This window comes from Balaenoptera borealis (genome assembly GCF_965194805.1).
Source record: "Balaenoptera borealis genome assembly, chromosome: 6".
NCBI lineage: Eukaryota > Metazoa > Chordata > Mammalia > Artiodactyla > Balaenopteridae > Balaenoptera > Balaenoptera borealis.
The window spans coordinates 133988601-134007707 of NC_138863.1; the positions used below are offsets into that span (position 1 = coordinate 133988601).

Below are 19107 nucleotides of genomic sequence, written 5' to 3' on the forward strand. Positions count from 1 at the left end.
AGGCATCAAAGCATTCAAATAATTTACCTCGTACACCCTTTTCTTAGGCATTACCTGAGGATGTATCAGAAAAACAAAAGGAAAGACAAGAAAATATGGAAGACGACACAGATTCATAACTGAGAAAATGGGAAAACAAAGTCCCAAGATAAAACCTGGAGAGCAGCCTGGAAGAGTCAACAGTTCCAACTGGAAAAGAGTCAGCTCAGGCAACCCTGGAGGATTCGAAAAAACTCAAGAAGACAAAGGCAGGTCATTTAAAGAGATGTGTGGGGCGGATGGGAGCCAAGAGCTGCAGGAAAACAAAGGAAACCGTAATCCCAGTCGTGAGTTCAAGGATTTCAGGGCTGACGAAGAAAAAGACAGGAGCAGGAGACGGCAGCACTGGGCAGCGGGCTCTGCTGAGGGGTCCCTTCACGGCTGCAGACCTTCCGGAGGCGGCGGCCCAGGGCTCCCACTCGGGCGGGGGAGAGGCGAGGGGAGCTCCCAGGAGGGAGGGAGGGGCGGGCGTTCAGCGGCAGGGGGAGGTCTCTGAGCCACAGTGCTCCGAGGAGCAGGGGAGGTCTGGGGTCTCTTACAGCTACAGGGTTTGCTTGTCCACAGCTAGCAGATGTGACATGCAGTTTGCAGCGAGATATGCAAAACCAGGCGTGCTCCGAATGGCTAAAACTACACTTGCTGGGCTGTATTTAAAGCAACTGAATGTGTAAGAATTTGAGTTTGGCGCTGGCGGGCTTTGAGCTAAGGGTCCTGGCGTGCTACGAAGAAGTAAACAACTGGTATCCAAGAGCCAACTTCAGCCCATGTATATAACCCAGGGTACTACTTAGCTCCACCCCGGTTCTGACAAACACATAATAATATAAACACTATTTCCTGATTTTCAGCTTTTAGACACAGCCAGACAAAACCTGAAGAACTTAATTATGGTTATGAGATCCAAGTAATATCTACCCTTGATGTAAAAGTAACATGAAATATAAGTTAGAAGTATGGATGACAGAAGCTGGGACCCAGGAGGGTAAAAGTATTACTATCTCTTTCACACAAAAGGCGGGGGTGGGGGGGTGGGGGTGGGTAAAAGACCGTGAAACAAAGCACACTCCAAACAGCAACATAACTGCAGGATGGAGGGAGTGGCCATGTGAACACTTAATACACAAAACTAGATGCTCTTTATGTTAAGGCATGTATTTTGACATACCTTGAAACTAACGGAAAACGCAACTAGAAGACTTTTACAAATTGCCTCGGGGAAGCAAGACTACAGACGAACAGGAGGGTGACAGGAGACAGCTGCAGTTCACGCCCAAGCTTTGCCAGAACTACTTCCAAGTTCTGCTTTCTGCACTAACTTCATGTAAGTGTTTCTAGTCATTAAAAAAATGAAACAACAATAATTATCTTCGACATTAACTCTGCTTACCAAAAAAATAAGCCAATTTTGGTCTCTCCTTCAAAAACAAGGACTCCTGTTGGGGTCAGTCCCAAACTGTAGTCATTCCCGTCTCTGGCCTAATTTTAGGGGAGCAACACGTGTTAGCTTTATCTGAATAAAACAGGTTTCACATTTTCACACAACTGTTTAATTTTCTTTTCATATGGAATTACATTAATTACATACAGACTAATATTAATACGAAAGGTGTTTTCAACAATTAAAGCACCCAAAATCACATTCTCAGGAAACTTCATGCATATTAATAGACACTATAGTTTTAAGGTATGTCTTCATTGGAAATACGTAGTGACAACTGCCACGACAAAGAAAGCTTTCCAGGGTCTTCCCAAATTCTAGTCACTATTTAAATCACAGATTTTGAAAAAGACTGCCTTTCTGGGAAAATTTAGCTTCTTAAACTAAAAATAACAAATCACTACATAAGCTGTACTAGACTACAGCTTATCAAAGTCCTCTCAAGCTACAAATTTTTAACTTTACTTCTTAAATTATTTTCATTTTTACAGAGCCTACTCAGCTTACATGATAAAAGATGATATGAATATGAAGTGAAAGAATAAAAAGTGGGTTAAAAACTTTAAAAAAACCACAAAAACCCAACAGCAACAGCTTAAAACCACAGAGGTACCTTTTTGGAGATATTGGCTGTTTCTCCTCTCTCTTATAAGGAATTTCTGTGTGAGACTCCCATCATTCAGTATTTACCCTCAATCTTCACAACCACTCATCCAAAGCACCCGGTGTTAGCCCCTGCAAACTCCACATCCCCCTCACACTGAAAGAGTCCATAATCACCTTGAGTCTTGAAGGAATAACGCTTTTAAAAAGTATCACAACACAGTGCTTACCTTGACCACATGCATATCAACCCCATACATTTCTAGCCACTTGGCTTTATTCAGATAATTGGTTTCAGCTTGTGCTGGTGTCTGACCTCTGAAATTTAAAAAACAAAAAATTTTAAGATGATTACAAATACACAATGAATTCTATACCAAATAGAGAAACAGAAGAAAACAAATACGAAGTCGCTGTTGTGGTGATGTGACAGTACCTGTATTCCTTCCATTTCTCAAAAACAGCCAGCTCCATCTCTTCCGTCTGAACGGGCACAAACCTGAACTCAGACACAACATCAGGACTGTGCTCGGCAAGGTCATAGTCACCAAGTTCAGCTACAAACGTAAGTTTCACAGTTATGTTTTGTTAATAAGTTTACTTCCTGCTGAATCCTTCTTCAAGACCCATTTTATTAATAAAAACTGCTAAGAAGATTAGATTCTTTCTTAAACTACAAGGCATTCATAACACCCAGACCATTCCCAAAAATAAATCTAGCTTTGACTTAAGACTTACCTGTCTGTACGCACAAATCAAGCATTTGTGGTTGGTAGTGTATTTTCAATTAAATGTCTTTCTCTTAATTTATTCATATGTTATAATGCTTAGCTTTTGAAAACCTCTTTTAGACTTCCATAGAGAAATATCTTTTGATCGTATATTGAATAAACAAAAATATTTATTAGCAATCCTTAAAAGACAATTAGCTGGCATCTGTTAAGAAGCTAATATGCACAGAACATGACATCAAATATCACTGTAAGAAATAATCACTATCCTTCCTGGAACTTTAAATTATTAATCCCAAAGAAATAACAAAAAAAAGTTACTAAAAAATATTTTGTGAAGGCAGTAGGAAAAGAACTGGACAATGAACAGACATTTATGTACCCATCTGTGGTTATCTCTGAACTGGGTTTGGGGAAGGAGGGGAAACAATGATTCGAATATTCTATTCTTTAGAAATATTTCCTTTAAAAAAATATTTTACTCAAATTAAAATATTTCCATTTTGATAAAAAATTTGGCCGTGGAAAGAAAAAGTACATGAGAACTACTTTGATCATAAAAATGGTAATAACTTGTTGTTTACTGAGCATCTAATTTACACACTAGACATATTACAGATGTACTGTCATTTAACTTCACAACCTTGGAAAATATTCTCACTCCTACTTCATTGCTGAAGAAAATGCTCTTCTGTCTGGATCACAAGTTCTTTAAGAAGCCCCAAACCAAATCTGCTACATAATGTTGTTCAGGATATATACTAAAATGTTAAAGAAAAACTGAACTTGAGAGTGTGAGAAAAGTGATAAAGATTATTCTGATAAAATAGAAAATCATAAATGAGAAGCGAGGAGCTCACTTTATGAAGACGGGAGGAACACTCAGCTGAGTTACTCTCAAGGACCTAAACAATTAGTAGGACTTGGTAAACTATTCGACACGGGACAATGAGATGCATAAGACATAGTCTGAAGTTTGGAGGAATCATAAAAATAACGGTGCCACACCCACTCTGTGGCCACATGGTGTCAGATGGGTATGAGCAGCTCTGCTCTGAAGCCCTGGAGGCTGCCCATGTTTGTGCCAACGAGGACAAGATGAAAAGCCGGGGCAAAGATGCTGTTCACATCTGAGCGCAGCCCCACCCTTCCCACGTCATCCGCACCAACAAGATGCTGTCCTGTGCTGGAGCTGATGGGCTCCAGACAGGTATGCAAGGGGCCTCTGGAAAGCCCAGGGCACAGTGGCCAGGGTCCACACTGGCCAAGTCACAATGTCATCCGCACCAAGCTGCAGAACGAGCAGCATGTGATCGAGGCCCTCCGCAGGGCCAAGTTCAAGTTCCCTGGCCGCCAGAAGATCCTCATCTCCAAGAAGTGGGGACTGACGAAGTTTAACGCGGATGAATTTGAAAGCACAGTGGCAGAGACGCAGCTCACACCGGATGGCTGTGGGGTCAAGTACACCCCTAACCGTGGCCCCTGGACACGCAGCGGGCCCTGCACTCGTGACAGCCTTGACGCCGTCCTTCCTTACGTGTGCCCACCAATACATCCTACTTTCTTGTCAAACAAAAAAAGGTGCCATGGATGCAAGAGAAAAGTAGGAAAGATTTTATTCAGGGAAAAAATATGATAGGTAGGGTTAAGAGATAATATTACACTGCCACATGCATGAATCAGACAATGAGTATTTAGTGAGCATTACTTTGAATGAGTGTTTTGTTAAATACACAAAAATGTATAAAAATCATATTTTCAAGAAGTGTATACTTTGGCAGTCAACGAAACTTACAAAACGAGACAGAGTATATAAGAAGCAGTAAGTGGTGGAACACAGATGCTGAAAATGACAGCTTTTCTGTAGATCTGAGAGTTTCAGAATTAACAACCTCACACAGCAATTAATAAAACAAAAAATGTGCTTTCAAGAAAAGATGCATGCAATTATACAGCGTGATCATTACAGTGCTAGAGGCACAGCACTTCCAAACTAGTATGTATTTGACTTTCTAGCAGATGAGAAAACAAGTTTTAGTTTGTAGACAGACTACAATTTACACTATCGGCAAATTTTTGAGGTACAGAAATTTCCTTCAGTCACCAATCCCTCTATCGACAGAAAAATATTCTTTCTAAAATAGGAGAAGCACAAAATAAGCAAAATAATAGGTTTACCATAAAACATGAAAATTTAGTCTCATTATTATCCACACAATGGAAAATAAATACTGATCTTAGAGAGATTGGGGATAATATGGAATCACCCAAAAAAAGTATAAAATTATTAATGTCTTAATAATCATTAAATATTGCTTTTATTCTAATAAATACGGATACTCCAGTCAGAATATTTCTTTCCATTTTCTGAACAAGGACTGAAGATTATTATTTTCCCAAAACGTCAATTTTTCAGAAGAGAATACAAGTTCAACAAATATTTGATCAGTGTAACAAGGTACAAAAGGGTAAGTTTTTCATTAATCTCACTGACTGGAAAACACTTTTTAAAAAATTCTTAAAATAACCATCAGGAACTTTTAAATACATGCTAAGTATTTCTTTCATGGATTTATTTTTAAGAATAAGACTAAAGAAAGCAAACCAGGTGGTACAGCAACAATTTGCTCATATATCCCTGCATTCTTTTTAAAGGAAAAAAATTAGCTGAGGATCCAACTAAAACAGTTATTGAATTATCAAGTAGACTGCAATTTCTGTTTGAAAACACTATTAGATGGAAAGGGAGCAAGTAAAGACAAAGGGAAGAAAAAGAAGGCAATATTCTAAAAGGAGGGAAAGGCAGAGCTGGGTCCTGATATATGTTTACACAAACCGCGGTGGTTCTTTTCTCACACATCACTCTGAATCTTTTGAAATTCCTCAAATGCACACAAAGAAGAATTAATGCTTCACTCTTAACAGCCAACATAAAAAACTGCTTACCCTGCAAGTTATAAGCTGCCAACTGAACCGCTGTATCAAAGGGACACTCCAATCTGAGAGCAGAACACAAATGTGTTAAACACGCCAATGTCACAACCTTCGTTTTAGGATAAATGGAAATAAGACATACTTTGACCATTTCTTTTTCATAATTAACTAAGAACTTATTTTTCTACTACTCAAGAAAATGTGGTTTACCTTAAACTAATACTCACTTTCCACTGAGAATATCTTGTTTTAACTGAAGAACAAATAAGTACCTAAGAAAAATAAAAGGCACAAATTTAACTAAACAGAACAATCTACCATGAAAAATAATCCTGCCCTTCTAATCTGAGAAGAAACATTCTTAATTACAAAACTTTACCCACAATAAAGTCTGTAAAGGAAAAAAGAACATGAAACAAGGGGCACTCAGTGTCAGGAGGATGGGCCAGAGTACAGGGTAGCCCCTCAAAAGAAAAGGTTTAAAACAAATTACTGGGAATGAGCTCTGTGGTCTGCTTCACCTTCACTGTGACGACACAGCCACCTCATACGTAAAGCAATACGGCAATGTACGCATGGGTAACAGCTCTAATCTTATCCACTAGCAGAGTGTTCAAGAGGAATCCCTTCTAAAGGGACTCAGCAATTCAATTTTTTACTTAATAAAAATAGTATGTGTGCATGAGTCATAGATATGCAATACAGAGTCCATGAATAAATACTGAGGCAAGACAAAATAAAAATAAATGTTTGTAACTTACTTAAAGTTACTGAAAACTATTCAAGCAAAATCAGGATTCAACATTTTTCATTAATCAATGGCATTTCAATAAAGAAAGTCAGGAGCCAACTTGAAACAACTCTCAGTGGCCGAAAATAGATCATTTTGAACATCAATAGACACAATATGATAATGTATTGAAGCACATCAGTCCTATTTAAAATTCATGAGTTGATAACAATACTTAAAAACAGAACTCACTGGTTACCTTTGCACGATGCTAGAGAACCAACTGTTTTGAAAACTGGTAAATAAAGGAAAACATTCTACACTTAAAAAAATACTGCTCCAAAATGAAATTATCTTGTCTGGTATCTTGTTACCAGGGGTAAAGTATCCATTTCACTAGCTGTCTGTACACTGGAAGGAACTGTAAAGGCAACCTCCCGACATCTTTAGCCAGCCTGACCAAAACTTTATGCTTGCACACAGCTCCACACATTGGGCTTACCGGGTTCGTTCTTCACGAAGATTATTTGGTTCTGAGGAATAAAACTTAACTCGAAGATGCAGACAATAGGGTGAACCAACTGCCATTAAAAGAAAAAAAACGGAGGGTAACTTTTTCAATATAGCTCTATAAATAAGTAAGAATTTTCAGTCAGTAAATTTGTCAAAAATCTACTGAAGTGGACAGAAGGTAACAGATTATTGTGGCAATAATTCAGGTTCCACTGTGGGCTCGATGAAGCCTAACACAATCAACAGACGTTGTAAATGTACCAACCATCATGTAGCAGCGTCACATCATATCTGGCCTCCCAGGAACAGACAGCTCCAGATTAAGTCTAATAGTTCAGGGCCAAATACGCTGAACGAAAAAGTCTTGACTATGCACTATGACAGCCCTAAAAACCTGCCGAGCTCTGTTTCTCGAGAGCAAGGAGGGACGCCCGTTATTAACTGCACGTGGCAAATCAGCCCACATCCTTTCCAATCCACTTCACCAACCTCTACATTCTCAGAAGTCCCATTACTCTGTAAAAAGAGTTGAGGTGCCCTAAAAATCTCTGTTACTACAGAAAACATGATGGATTATGGATCAGACACTGGTATTTTCCCCTGACTATCGCTAGGAACAATACTAACATTCTATGTGAATGACTTATTTTCATTATTCTTAATTAAAAAAAAAAAAAGTTACAGCCTTAAATTCTCAAAATATTTTCTAGAGCAGGGCAGACACCAAACAGAAAAATTCCAATGTAAGTAATTACTAAAGAAAAGTTAGGCATCTCATGGGAACTCACATCTCATTTCCAAACTGCAAGCCTTTCTCCTGGAAACAAACTGTAAGGCACTTGAATCTCGATTACCATCAACCCTATATAATTTACAGGGTGGGTCAGTATATCGGATTGAAATTATTTTTAGAAAGTGGAGATCCTAAGAAACTCATCGGAAACATGATTTCTTATGCCCCTACTATGAGAAATCAGTTTCTAATATACAATTATATATAATTCGATTTCCAATTTTTTTCACAATTTTTTCAACACTTACTTTTTACTTGCTTTTTGATGCTTTTTGTACCATCCAACCAATGCTGAAAACAAAAACAAAAAGTTAGCTCTTAAGCGGATGAGAGAACTTAACATTTTAATTACAAAAAGTTAATTTTCATCATGCTTTTGCTGATTAACGATACGGAAATATTTCACAAGAGAAAAAGAAATGTGAGCCTGAAAATTGGAGAGCAGGGGAGTGTTAATCTAGCCAGAATCCACAGCAAGCTTATGACACATATGAACAACAACAACAAAAAACCCTAAAACCAGATATATGACTTCTTAAACCATTTCCTCTGCTCTCTTAGTAACAAGGATGATATTCTAAATTTTGCCCTCAGTTTTTCTCACTGTCCCCCAAAAGATGACTCTTTCAAAACTGATAAAATTAGAAGAAAAGTATCCTCATATTCTAGTACTTGGTTCATTCTTGTAATAAAAATGTGAGATTTATTAACAGATCATAACCACAAATTAGGTGAAATAACAATGTCACTTATGTTTTACAAAATAGGTACTACTCAGAGTAGTAGTCTCTGAAAGAGCTTACACAATAAAATTAGATCTTTCTCATAACTAAGGCCTTATCTATTAAATAAGCAGTCTTTGCTCCTTGCTCCTTTGCTTTACAAATAAAAAAAGGTAACATTGTGATTAGCAGACTTCTGGTTTCAACAGTAACAGCCTTTTCTGACTTCTGTAACCTCTTCACTCTGAAATGCCCAAAACACAAACAGACCTAAGAACCGATTCCAGAGACCCGCACGGATAAACCACTCCCAGCTCACTCCTCACTATTAATCCTTTACATCAAGTCCTAACAGGGACAGGACGCACTCATCCCACTAAGATACACATGACTGTGTTCTCTCCAGCATGCTTACAATTCCAAGCACCCTAAGCCAAAGGAGGGCTCTTGTGCTACAGCTCACAGAGCTAAGGAATCCAGTCTCAGAAACCCAGACAGGCAAAGTGTGGGTAAACAAGGCTGCATTGTTAACAGACTTGTAACCATTTGCTTTTCTTGCCAGTTATTTGCCTAGCCTCTTCTCTCCACTCTCTGCCAAGATCCAAAAGCGAAATTCACAGAACTACCAGTGTGCCAGCAAAGTACCTCTGCATGTCGACACAAGATGGTCAGTAAACATTTCCAAAGGCAATTAAATACAGTGTAGTATCTCCTCTGGATTCCAAGTGTGCAGGCTACTTAGTCAGCCATCTCTCATCTTTCAATAAATGCAGTCGGACATCCACTTTTAAGCATATTTTAATCTGGCAACTGTTCAGTTTTACACATCTTTCCATTAATACAATGCTTGGTCAGCCACTAGGCAGAACATAATTCAATCTATCAGCTGAAAAGAGTTCGACTAGGACAGTGAAAAGTTCACCCATCATGGCCAAGCCCCGGAATCTACTATACAAAAACCCCAGACTTAGTTGTGCAAAATACCTACTACAGCCTAATGCCAATCACACACCAGGTATGAGATAAATTTTGCTTATATGCCCTAGATTGTTTTCTCCCCACAACCATGGATCTGGGAGTTGCCCTATGTTCAGGCTTCATCTATTATACTGCAGTGAATTCGGAAGAGAATGCTGGTCACCCAGGCATCTCATGCAGCCACAGTTAGGGAGACTCTCATTCACCATAACGAACACAAAGGAGCACACACCTTCCGAGAGGCAATCTGACTATGCCTTCAAAATAACTATGTGCCTTTGACTCAGCAGTTCTGCATCTAGAAACCATTATGGATGATTTAACCCACAAGGAATTATATCAGAGAAAAGAAAGAAATCTGTATATCCAGCAATAGTGAACTGGTTAAAGTATTTCAACATTATAGAACTGTGCAACGATGAAAAAGAATGAAAGCAAAAGTAGTTAAGAATCTGGAAAATTATTTATAGTATACTGTTAAAATTGATTTTTGTTTTTTGGGGTTTTTCTTTCTTATTTTTAAAATTTTTTGGCTGCATTGGGTCTTTGTTGCTGCGCACAGTCTTTCTCTAGTTGCGGCGAGCGGAGGCTCCTCTTCATTGTGGTGCGTGGGCTTCTCATTGCAGTGGCTTCTCTTGTGGTGGAGCACGGGCTCTAGGTGCACAGGCTTCAGTAGTTGTGGCTCGTCGGCTTAGTTGCTCCACGGCATGTGGGATCTTCCCAGGCCAGGGCTCGAAACTGTGTCCCCTTCACTGGCAGGCGGACTCTTAACCACTGCGCCACCAGGGAAGTCCCATTAAAATTGTTAAAGGCAAATTACAACATACTGTAAATTGTTTTGTCAAAATGTACAAATTTGTACATTTTGATCCTTGAACAAGGGGCTGAACTTTGCAGGTCCACTGATATGTGGATTTTTTTTTTAATTTATTTATTTATTTTATTATTTATGGCTGTGCTGGGTCTTCGTTTCTGTGCGAGGGCTGTCTCTAGTTGCGGCGAGCGGGGGGCCACTCTTCATCGCGGTGCACGGGCCTCTCACTATCGTGGCCTCTCTTGTTGCGGAGCACAGGCTCCAGACGCGCAGGCTCAGTAATTGTGGCTCACGGGCCTAGTTGCTCCGCGGCACGTGGGATCCTCCCAGACCAGGGCTCGAACCCGTGTCCTCTGCACTGGCAGGCAGACCCTCAACCACTGCGCCACCAGGGAAGCCCCGATATGTGGATTTTTTTCACTAAAACATGCACTACAGCACCACACAATCCTCAGTTAGTTGAATTCACAGATGCAGAACCTCGGATATAGAAGGCCAACTATAGAAGTTACACGCTGATTTTTCAACTGCACCCCTAACCCCACACTGGTCATGGGTCCACTGTATATATAAACATGCCTTTTGAGCTTCCCTGGTGGCGCAGTGGTTAAGAATCTGCCTGCCAATGCAGGGAACACGGGTTCGAGCCCTGGCCCGGGAAGATCCCACATGCCACGGAGCAACTAAGCCGGTGCGCCATAACTACTGAGCCCGCGTGCTACAACTACTGAGCCCAGGCGCCTAGAGCCCGTGCTCCATAACAAGAGAAGCCATCACAATGAGAAGCCTGCGCACCGCACCAAAGAGTAGCCCCCTCTCGCCGCAACTAGAGAAAGCACAGCAATGAAGACCCAACACAGCCAAAAATTAATTAATTAATTAATTTTTAAAAATGCCTTTTCTTTCGGACTGAGGCAATCTATAACAAAGCAGTAAGAGATGGTACAGCTAGGTGGCTGAGACTGATGGTGATCATTTTTCTTTGTGTTTTCCTATATTTTCAACTTAGTCTACAACAAGCACACTCTTACTTAAAACAATAATCATGGACCCCCTTATTTTAATATTTCATATGAGTAATATATTCATGTGGCTTAATTTTTTGGTAATATTAAAAGGTATATGGTCAACAGTCCCTCCAACCCCTGCAATACCAACTTCTATCATCATATGCACCACTCCCCACCCACCAAGATATTTACTGGTTTCTGATTCCTTCCAGGGTTTCTTCAAACACAGAAAAAAGAAAAAAAAAAAATTGTGTGTGTTGGTAAAGAGTAAAGAAATTAACAATGGGCTGAAAATCAACAGGCTAAATATAAACTTTGACAGAATAAATTTAAGGGATATTGAGAAGGAAACATTAATATAAGATAGACCAATACTATTTCAAGAACAACTCAGTCTTTCTTAGACAGTTGTAACAAATTTCTTCCAGTTTAAGAACATTTAGGGCCAGTCTCATAAATGGACCTTTAATCTCTAATTTGTGCCCTAATATTCTAAGAAGCACATTAAACATACAATCATCCTGGTGAGACAAAGGATCAGAGTTTTCTTCCAAGTAGGCATTTTAGTCTCTTTTCTACCTGCATGTAATAGCTTCTACACTCTGCACTCCCTTAAGACAACCCAAAACTCGGATAAAGCATCAAACACATTTTAAAGTAAAATTTAGGAGCTGGGGGAATTCCTGGTGACGTTCTGGGAAAGGTCTGAGTTCATGTTTGCATATCCTCTAGTCTGTTTTCTTTCATCTCCTCCACATTCCAAGCCCAGGGACTGGAAAATTCAGAGCTCAGAGACAGGCACTGATAGTATTTTCCTTGAATCTTTAGGAGTTGAGTTTAAATTACAGCAGAAGATAAAAGTGAGAGCATGCAGACATAGACCCCTGGATGCACAGTGTGGAACTAATATGGCTCTCTTTCCTCATGGACATTAAAAAGGAAACAAACTCCCTTCTAATTTCCTAAAGTTTGGTTGATAAACTTAGAATTCAAAGGATATGGGAAGCTACATTTCTTTCCATCCTATTGAGCTAGGCATGAAAGAACACTTACTCGTGTGTCTTAAAATATACATAATAATCACAAACATAACAACAGGCATTACTAAACCAAACAAAGAATCACCCAGGGAGCTTCCAGAACACGAATAAATCCACACCCTTACCCAGGCCCAATAGCCAGTCTGCAAACAGCTCTTCAAATGAATGATTCCTGACTTCTAACGCCCACATGACTCCACTGCTTCTGCTCAAGGAGCAAAGAGCTTGCGGCACACAAACGTTAACCATCTTTCCAAACAACTGCCTCTGCAAAAAATATTTCTCCTGTGAGTAGTAGAGGCTCATGCTCTGCATTAAGGGATTATTTTAAAGCAAATTTTAACACTTTAAACAATTAACAAATGTTAAAAATCAATGAATGCCATGAAAACAGAAGATCAATCTAACTGAAAACACTTCAATTTACTCTGGATTCCATTATAAATTCTACTTGGGTGATTACTTTTTTGGCATTAAAAGTCTGTGTTATAAGGCATTCCAAATGAAGCCTTAGATAAGCCATTAAAACATATTTTCCACTGTATCTTTCTGTGTATTATTAGTATGCCTTCTTAGGACTCTTAAAAGTCAAATTTATAATGGAAATGTAGATGAGTTAGGTAGGTTATACATTCACTCTCTGGAAATACAGCACATAATCTATTTCGGAAATACACTTTTTTGAAAAAAAAATATATGTGCAAATATATGGGCCTGTGTGTTTGTCACAATATAGAATACATACATATGTATATTTAACATATAGGTTATTTCTATATATTTTTCACTCCCCACTACTTTATCGATCCTATTGTTTGTGTTAAGTTCTCAGTAACAATCCTATCCAAATCAGCTGCCAATAGTGATCATTTCACCTCCTCCTTTCCAACGTTTATAACTCCTATAACTGCATTTGTTGTTATTTCTGTTATGAAATTAATAGCAGTGGTAATAAGGGGCATCTCTGTCTCCTGCCTGTCTTTAGTAGGAATGCTTCTGTTTGTTTGTTTCTCTATTAATGTAAAGTTGTTTGTTGTACTTTAATCATCAAAAATCTGTACAGAAGGAGAGCAAAGCCCTTGAGCAACTACCAGGTCTGTTCTCACAGGGGCCGCCTGCTGGGCCACCTGTCTGCTGAACACCTACCATCACCCTGGAGACAGGCACAGCTTCCAAAACTAGGCTAGATCTACACAGGGAGAAGGGAGGTCAATTCCGTACAGGCCAAAGTCCGTGAGGTTTATTCAAGGGGTTCTGGGGCCAGGAAGAAGGGGCTCCAAAGGTCACCGAACCCACACGAAAGGAAGTCGAGAGCGAAGTATTACCTGCCTGACCTCAGAGGAGGCAAACACAGCTCACCACATCACGCCCGCAGTGCCAGGAACAAGACCTGCCCTTTCCCCTGGCTCAGGGATCTAGGACCCGCCACGGAGGGGCCACTGTTGTCGTCTCCAGCTGTGCACTTGCATAGTATTTCCCCAGTGTTCCACCAGACGACTAACATGTTGTCTACCTCTCAGCTTTGGATTCAACATCTCCATCTCCATCTGCACTCAGTGTTGTCTGAACTAAATGCCATAAACTTCAACTAATCAAGTTACTTCACTTACTTTCTTCTGTGGTAGAGATTTGAGTGTCAGTCTTTTCTGAATGTAGTTTCACTTACGTGTATGATGAAGCAGTTAACAGCATAAATGAAGGGTTAGGTAGCTTGCTCAGAAGTGGCACACATCACACAGACTCATATTCTACTGCCAAGAGCAAGTCACATGGTCAAAACCTAGCACCAACTGAGCAAGAAAGTATCATCCTCTTATATCAAAGGCAGGAAACAGGGGCTTCCCTGGTGGCGCAGTGGTTGAGAGTCTGCCTGCTAATGCAGGGGACACGGGTTCGAGCCCTGGTCTGGGAAGATCCCACATGCCGCGGAGCAACTGGGCCCGTGAGCCACGATTGCTGAGCCTGCGTGTCTGGAGCCTGTGCTCCACAGCAGGGGAGCCCGCGACGGTGAGAGGCCTGCACACCGCGATGAAGAGTGGCCCCCGCTTGCCGCGGCTGGAGAAAGCCCTCGCACAGAAACGGAGACCCAACACAGCCAAAAATAAATTAAAAAAAAAAAAAAAAAAAAGGCAGGAAACAATCCTATGATATACAGTACAACATCTGATGAATTATAATGAGTGATATTGAATCATCCATGCATTTCTGAGAATAAACTCCACCTGATCATATGTATTATTTATACTTTTAATAGGCTGCTGAACATAGCGTGCTGATATTTTATTTAGGATTTTTTATATAAAGAACAAGGGAAGTTTAATATATCAATATATACATACATATATATGTACATATATAACGAACCAATACAAGCTATCAAATTGATTTAAGAAAAAGGCAAAAAATAATTACTATTGTGTTCTTTTTCCTTCTTTTCCGAGTATTAGGAGAAATGCTACCTATGTTTCCCTTTTCTGAACATAAGTGTCTACAATCTAGGTGACTCATTCTTTTTTAAAAACTTGATTGGGCCAGTTAAAATTCTAAGCTCTAAATACGAAGTTTGAGAAACTTCATCAACCAGAGGTCACAAACGTATAGATAGATCAGAGGATTAAATCTTGGCCGAAACATGTTTTGTTTGGTCCATACTATATTTTTCATATTCTTTAAAAAATTTTTTATTATGAAATGTTCACAGGAAGCTGCAAGAGGTCCTATCTTCCCCCTTTGTCCCCCAGTGCTTACCTCTTACATAATTACAGTACAATCTTAAAATCAGGAGACTCACATTGGTACAATGTGCATACACAGTTCTATGTCACATTATCACACAGCTACAGTCCTGAACTGATGCCACAACCAAGATAAAGAAACATTCCACTAGCACCAAGAGCTCTCCGGTAATACTCCTCTATAGGCACACCTCTCCCACCTTCAACATCCCTAAACCTCAGCAACCGTTAGTTTGATCTCTCTCTCTCTCTCTAATTTTGTCGAGAGTGTTACATAAATGGACGTATACAGTATATGACCTTTTGAGATCGGCTGTTTTTATTCAACATAATGCCCTTGAAATCCATCCAAGTTGTGTGTGTCAACAGATTTTTGTTTTCTATTTCTGAGTAGTATTCCAAGGTATGAATGTGTCACAGTTTGTTTAATCATTAACCTACTGTAGGACACTGGTTTTTTTTCAAGTTTTTTGCTATTACTAATAAAGTTGTCACTAACAATCACGCACAGGTTTTTGTGAAGACATAAGTCTTCATTTCTCTAGGATAAACGACCATACATACAATTGCTGAGTCACATGTAAATGTAAGTTTAGTTTTTTTAAGAAGCTGCCAGACTATTTTCCATAGCGGCTGTACCGTTTTTACACTCCCAAAACCAGTGTACGAGAGATCCAGTTTCCCCACATCCTCATCAGCATTTGGAGTTGTCACGATTTTTTATTTTAGCTCTTCTCACAGGTGTATAGTGATGACAGCTCACCAAGGTCTTATTTTTCATTTCGCTGATGTCTAGTGATGTTGAACTTTTTTGTGTGTGTTTACTTGCCATCTGTATATCCTCTTTGGTGAAATGTCTCTTCAGGTCTTTGGTTCACTTTTCTAACTGGATTATTTGTTTTCTAAATGTTGAGTTTAGGAGTTCTTTATTACACTAGATATGAGTTCTTTGCCAGACATGTGGTTTGCGAATATTTTCTCCCAGTCTATAGCTTGGCTTTTCATCCTTTTAAGAGGGCCTTTCCCAGAGCAAAACGTTGTAATTTTTATAAAATTCATTTTATCGGTTTTTAAAAAATGGATCATGTTTTTGGTGTCACGTCGCATAAATCTTCTCCAATCCTAGGTCTCAAAGATTTTCTGCTATGTATTTCTAAGTTTATAGTTTTACATCTTATGTTTACACACACTACCTACTTTTGAGTTAATTTTTGTATAGGTATAAGGTCTAGGTCAGGGTTCATTTTTTCACCTGACATCCAATTGATCCAGCACCATTATTAACACTACCCTTCTTTCACTGAACTTCTCTGGCATCTTTGTCAAAAATCAGCTGGCCATAGCCATGCACAGCTTCTTCTGAGCTCCCCATTTTGTGCCACTGATCTGCGTGTCTGAGGTTCTGCCAATACCACGCGGTCCTGTTCATGGCAGTTGTAAGTCTTCAAGTTGAGCAGAGCAAGTACTCTCACTATTTTTCTTTTTCGAAATTGTTTTTTAGCTATTCTAGATCCTCTGCCTTTCCATATTAAGTTTTAAAATAATTTTGTCTATATCTACAAAGGATTTTCTGGAATTGTGATACGAACTGCATTAAACTTGCATATTAATTAGGGAAGAACAGATTACTTTGCTGAGTCTTCTAATCCATGCACACAGCATGTCTCTCCATTTATTTAGCTCTTTTTTGATTTCTTCCATCAGCCACACTATTTTTAAAAATTTAACCGCTGTTTTTAAAAAATGAAAGATTTATTCTAAAGATCTGGATTTCCAGCTTCTCTTGAAATACCTGAAGAGCCAGCAATGCTATCTGGCAACAAATGGCTAGAGCTAGGTGGTACCTGCCCCTCTGCCTCCTTTCTGTGGGGAAAAGTGATATGCTCCCTACTTCACCACAATTCCTCTACCAATCAACATGTCAGCTACAATTTATCACGGTGCTGTCTTTTTCTGTCTCTGTATCTATCAAAAATGAGAAAAGAAAACATATCAAGCATGTAGTATGATTCAAAAAAAGAGAAAAACCATACTTCTTGGAAATAAATAACACTCCCATGTCTTTAATATGCCTGCCATCTCGCTTCCCTTTTGTTCTCCTGTCTGATTCCTGTAGATTTTTGATTTTAAGACTGAATATTATTCCTTCAAAGGAAATCATACATGTTTTCTAACAAATCGTTATAGTTAATTCCAATTAACAATTTTGTAAATTCTTATTGTACTAACCTAAAACCACACAGTATCAAAAGAAGAATTCCTTCTTGCCTGGCTTAAGATATATTACTTCCACGCTGGAAAGTTCTATTGTACAAGAAAGTTACCCCAAATCATCCTTTTTTTAAAAACCATTGATGTATACAGTTCTGCTGCCATAAGGCAACTCTTTACACATCCTGTTACTTTTATGACAGAGAGTTTCCCAAAAATCCTTCATCAAGAAGGAAGGATTCATTAAATTACCATAAAGTTTTTTGCAGTCATACAATGAGATTTAATAACAAGGTTTCACCAACAGTATAAAAGATAATAAATTTTCAAAAACAGTATTATCATAAAGACTTGAAGAAAAAGCATGCAAATGAATACCATCATCTGTTTTTCCTTAAGCTACAGGTTGTTTATTTGCTAAAGAAGAGTTATTACTAAATAAGAGTCCATAGGTGGGCTTCTGGAATATTTGAATTACCTGTATATGTGCAAAGAATGTTATATGTATGTGCCTTTTTCTAGGGAAAGCATCCACAGATTTTGTCATCGTAACTCAAGGTTTAAGATCATCACTGGACTATATAAAATGATACTAAATTAAGTTTAGATTTGAAAATAGAAATGGGGCAGTGTTGTGCAGTCAACTAAAACAAGGGTAACCATATATCCTAGTATGCCAGAATAATCCTGGTTTAGGCCTACTATCCCAACCCCTCCATCCAGTAAGGCACTCTACAGTGGCCTGGTTTAAAAAGTGAAGAAACAAACAGAAAATCTGAATATAACTATAACAAGTAAAGAGATTAAGTCACTAATCAAAAAACTTCCCAGAAAAGCCCAGGCCCCAGATGGCTTCACTGGTGAATTCTACCAATTGTTGAAATAAGAATTAACACCAATCCTTCGTGAGAGCTTCCAAAAAATAGAAGAGAGAAGACTTTCCAATTCATTCTGAGGCCAGTACTGCTCTTACTGAAACCAGACAAAGATATCACAAGGGGGAAAAAACACAAAAAACTATAGACCAATATTCCTTATGAATATGGACATCAAAATCTTCAACAAAATCAAATCAAGGAACATATATAAAGGATTATACGCCATGACCAAGTGAAATTTATCCCAGAAATGCAAGGAAGGTTCAATACACGAACAAAAATGTCAACGTAATACATATTAATAGAATACAGGAAATATACCATATGATCTTCTCAACAGATGCAGAAAAAGCATTTAACAAAACCCAACACCCTTTCTTGATAAAAAACGTGCAATAAAATAGGAATAGAAGAGACCTTCTTCAAAATGATAAAGGGCACCTATAAAAATCCCACAGGTAACATCATACTTGATGGTGAAAGACTTAACGCTTTTCCCCTAAGATCAAGAAAAAGACAAGAATGTCCACCCTTACCACTTCTATTCAACATTTTGCTAAAGGTTCTAGACAGGGCACTTAGGCAAGAAAAAGAGATGAAATAAAAGGCATTCAGATTCAAAAGGAAGAAGTAAAACTATCTCTTTTTGCTGATTACACGATCTTATACATAAAACACATTAAAAACTAATAAATAAGTTCAGCAAGGTTGCAAGATACAAGATACATATGTGAAAATGAATTCTATACACTACAATCCAAATAAAATCCAAAAATGATAACAAGAAAATCACATATTACAATAGCATCAAAGGAATAAAATGCTAAGAATAAGTTTAACCAAGAAGGTAAAAGACATGTAAATTGAAACTATAAAACATTGTTTTAAGAAATATAAAGACCTAATACATGGAAAGACATTCCGTGATCACGTATAAT

General features: G+C 38.7%; 1 protein-coding gene, 1 long non-coding RNA gene and 1 pseudogene across 3 annotated transcripts in view; 2 read left to right on the forward strand and 1 right to left on the reverse strand.

The window, feature by feature from the left end:
* The window catches only part of EPB41L5 (erythrocyte membrane protein band 4.1 like 5), a 71018-nt gene that overhangs the window by 22636 nt on the left and 29275 nt on the right, over positions 1 to 19107 (reverse strand). The window contains 7 exon segments of the mRNA XM_082395878.1: positions 1427 to 1515; positions 2311 to 2398; positions 2517 to 2637; positions 5758 to 5810; positions 5973 to 6017; positions 6978 to 7056; positions 8030 to 8072. Of these exon segments, the coding sequence (XP_082252004.1) occupies positions 1427 to 1515; positions 2311 to 2398; positions 2517 to 2637; positions 5758 to 5810; positions 5973 to 6017; positions 6978 to 7056; positions 8030 to 8072 (518 nt within the window).
* LOC309630568 (large ribosomal subunit protein uL16 pseudogene) lies at positions 2648 to 4538 on the forward strand (annotated as a pseudogene). Its single transcript has one exon. The product of its transcript is annotated as a large ribosomal subunit protein uL16 pseudogene (transcript).
* LOC309630576 lies at positions 11820 to 18775 on the forward strand. Its single transcript, XR_014245764.1, has 2 exons — positions 11820 to 14169; positions 14475 to 18775. It is a non-coding gene; the product is annotated as an uncharacterized lncRNA (long non-coding RNA).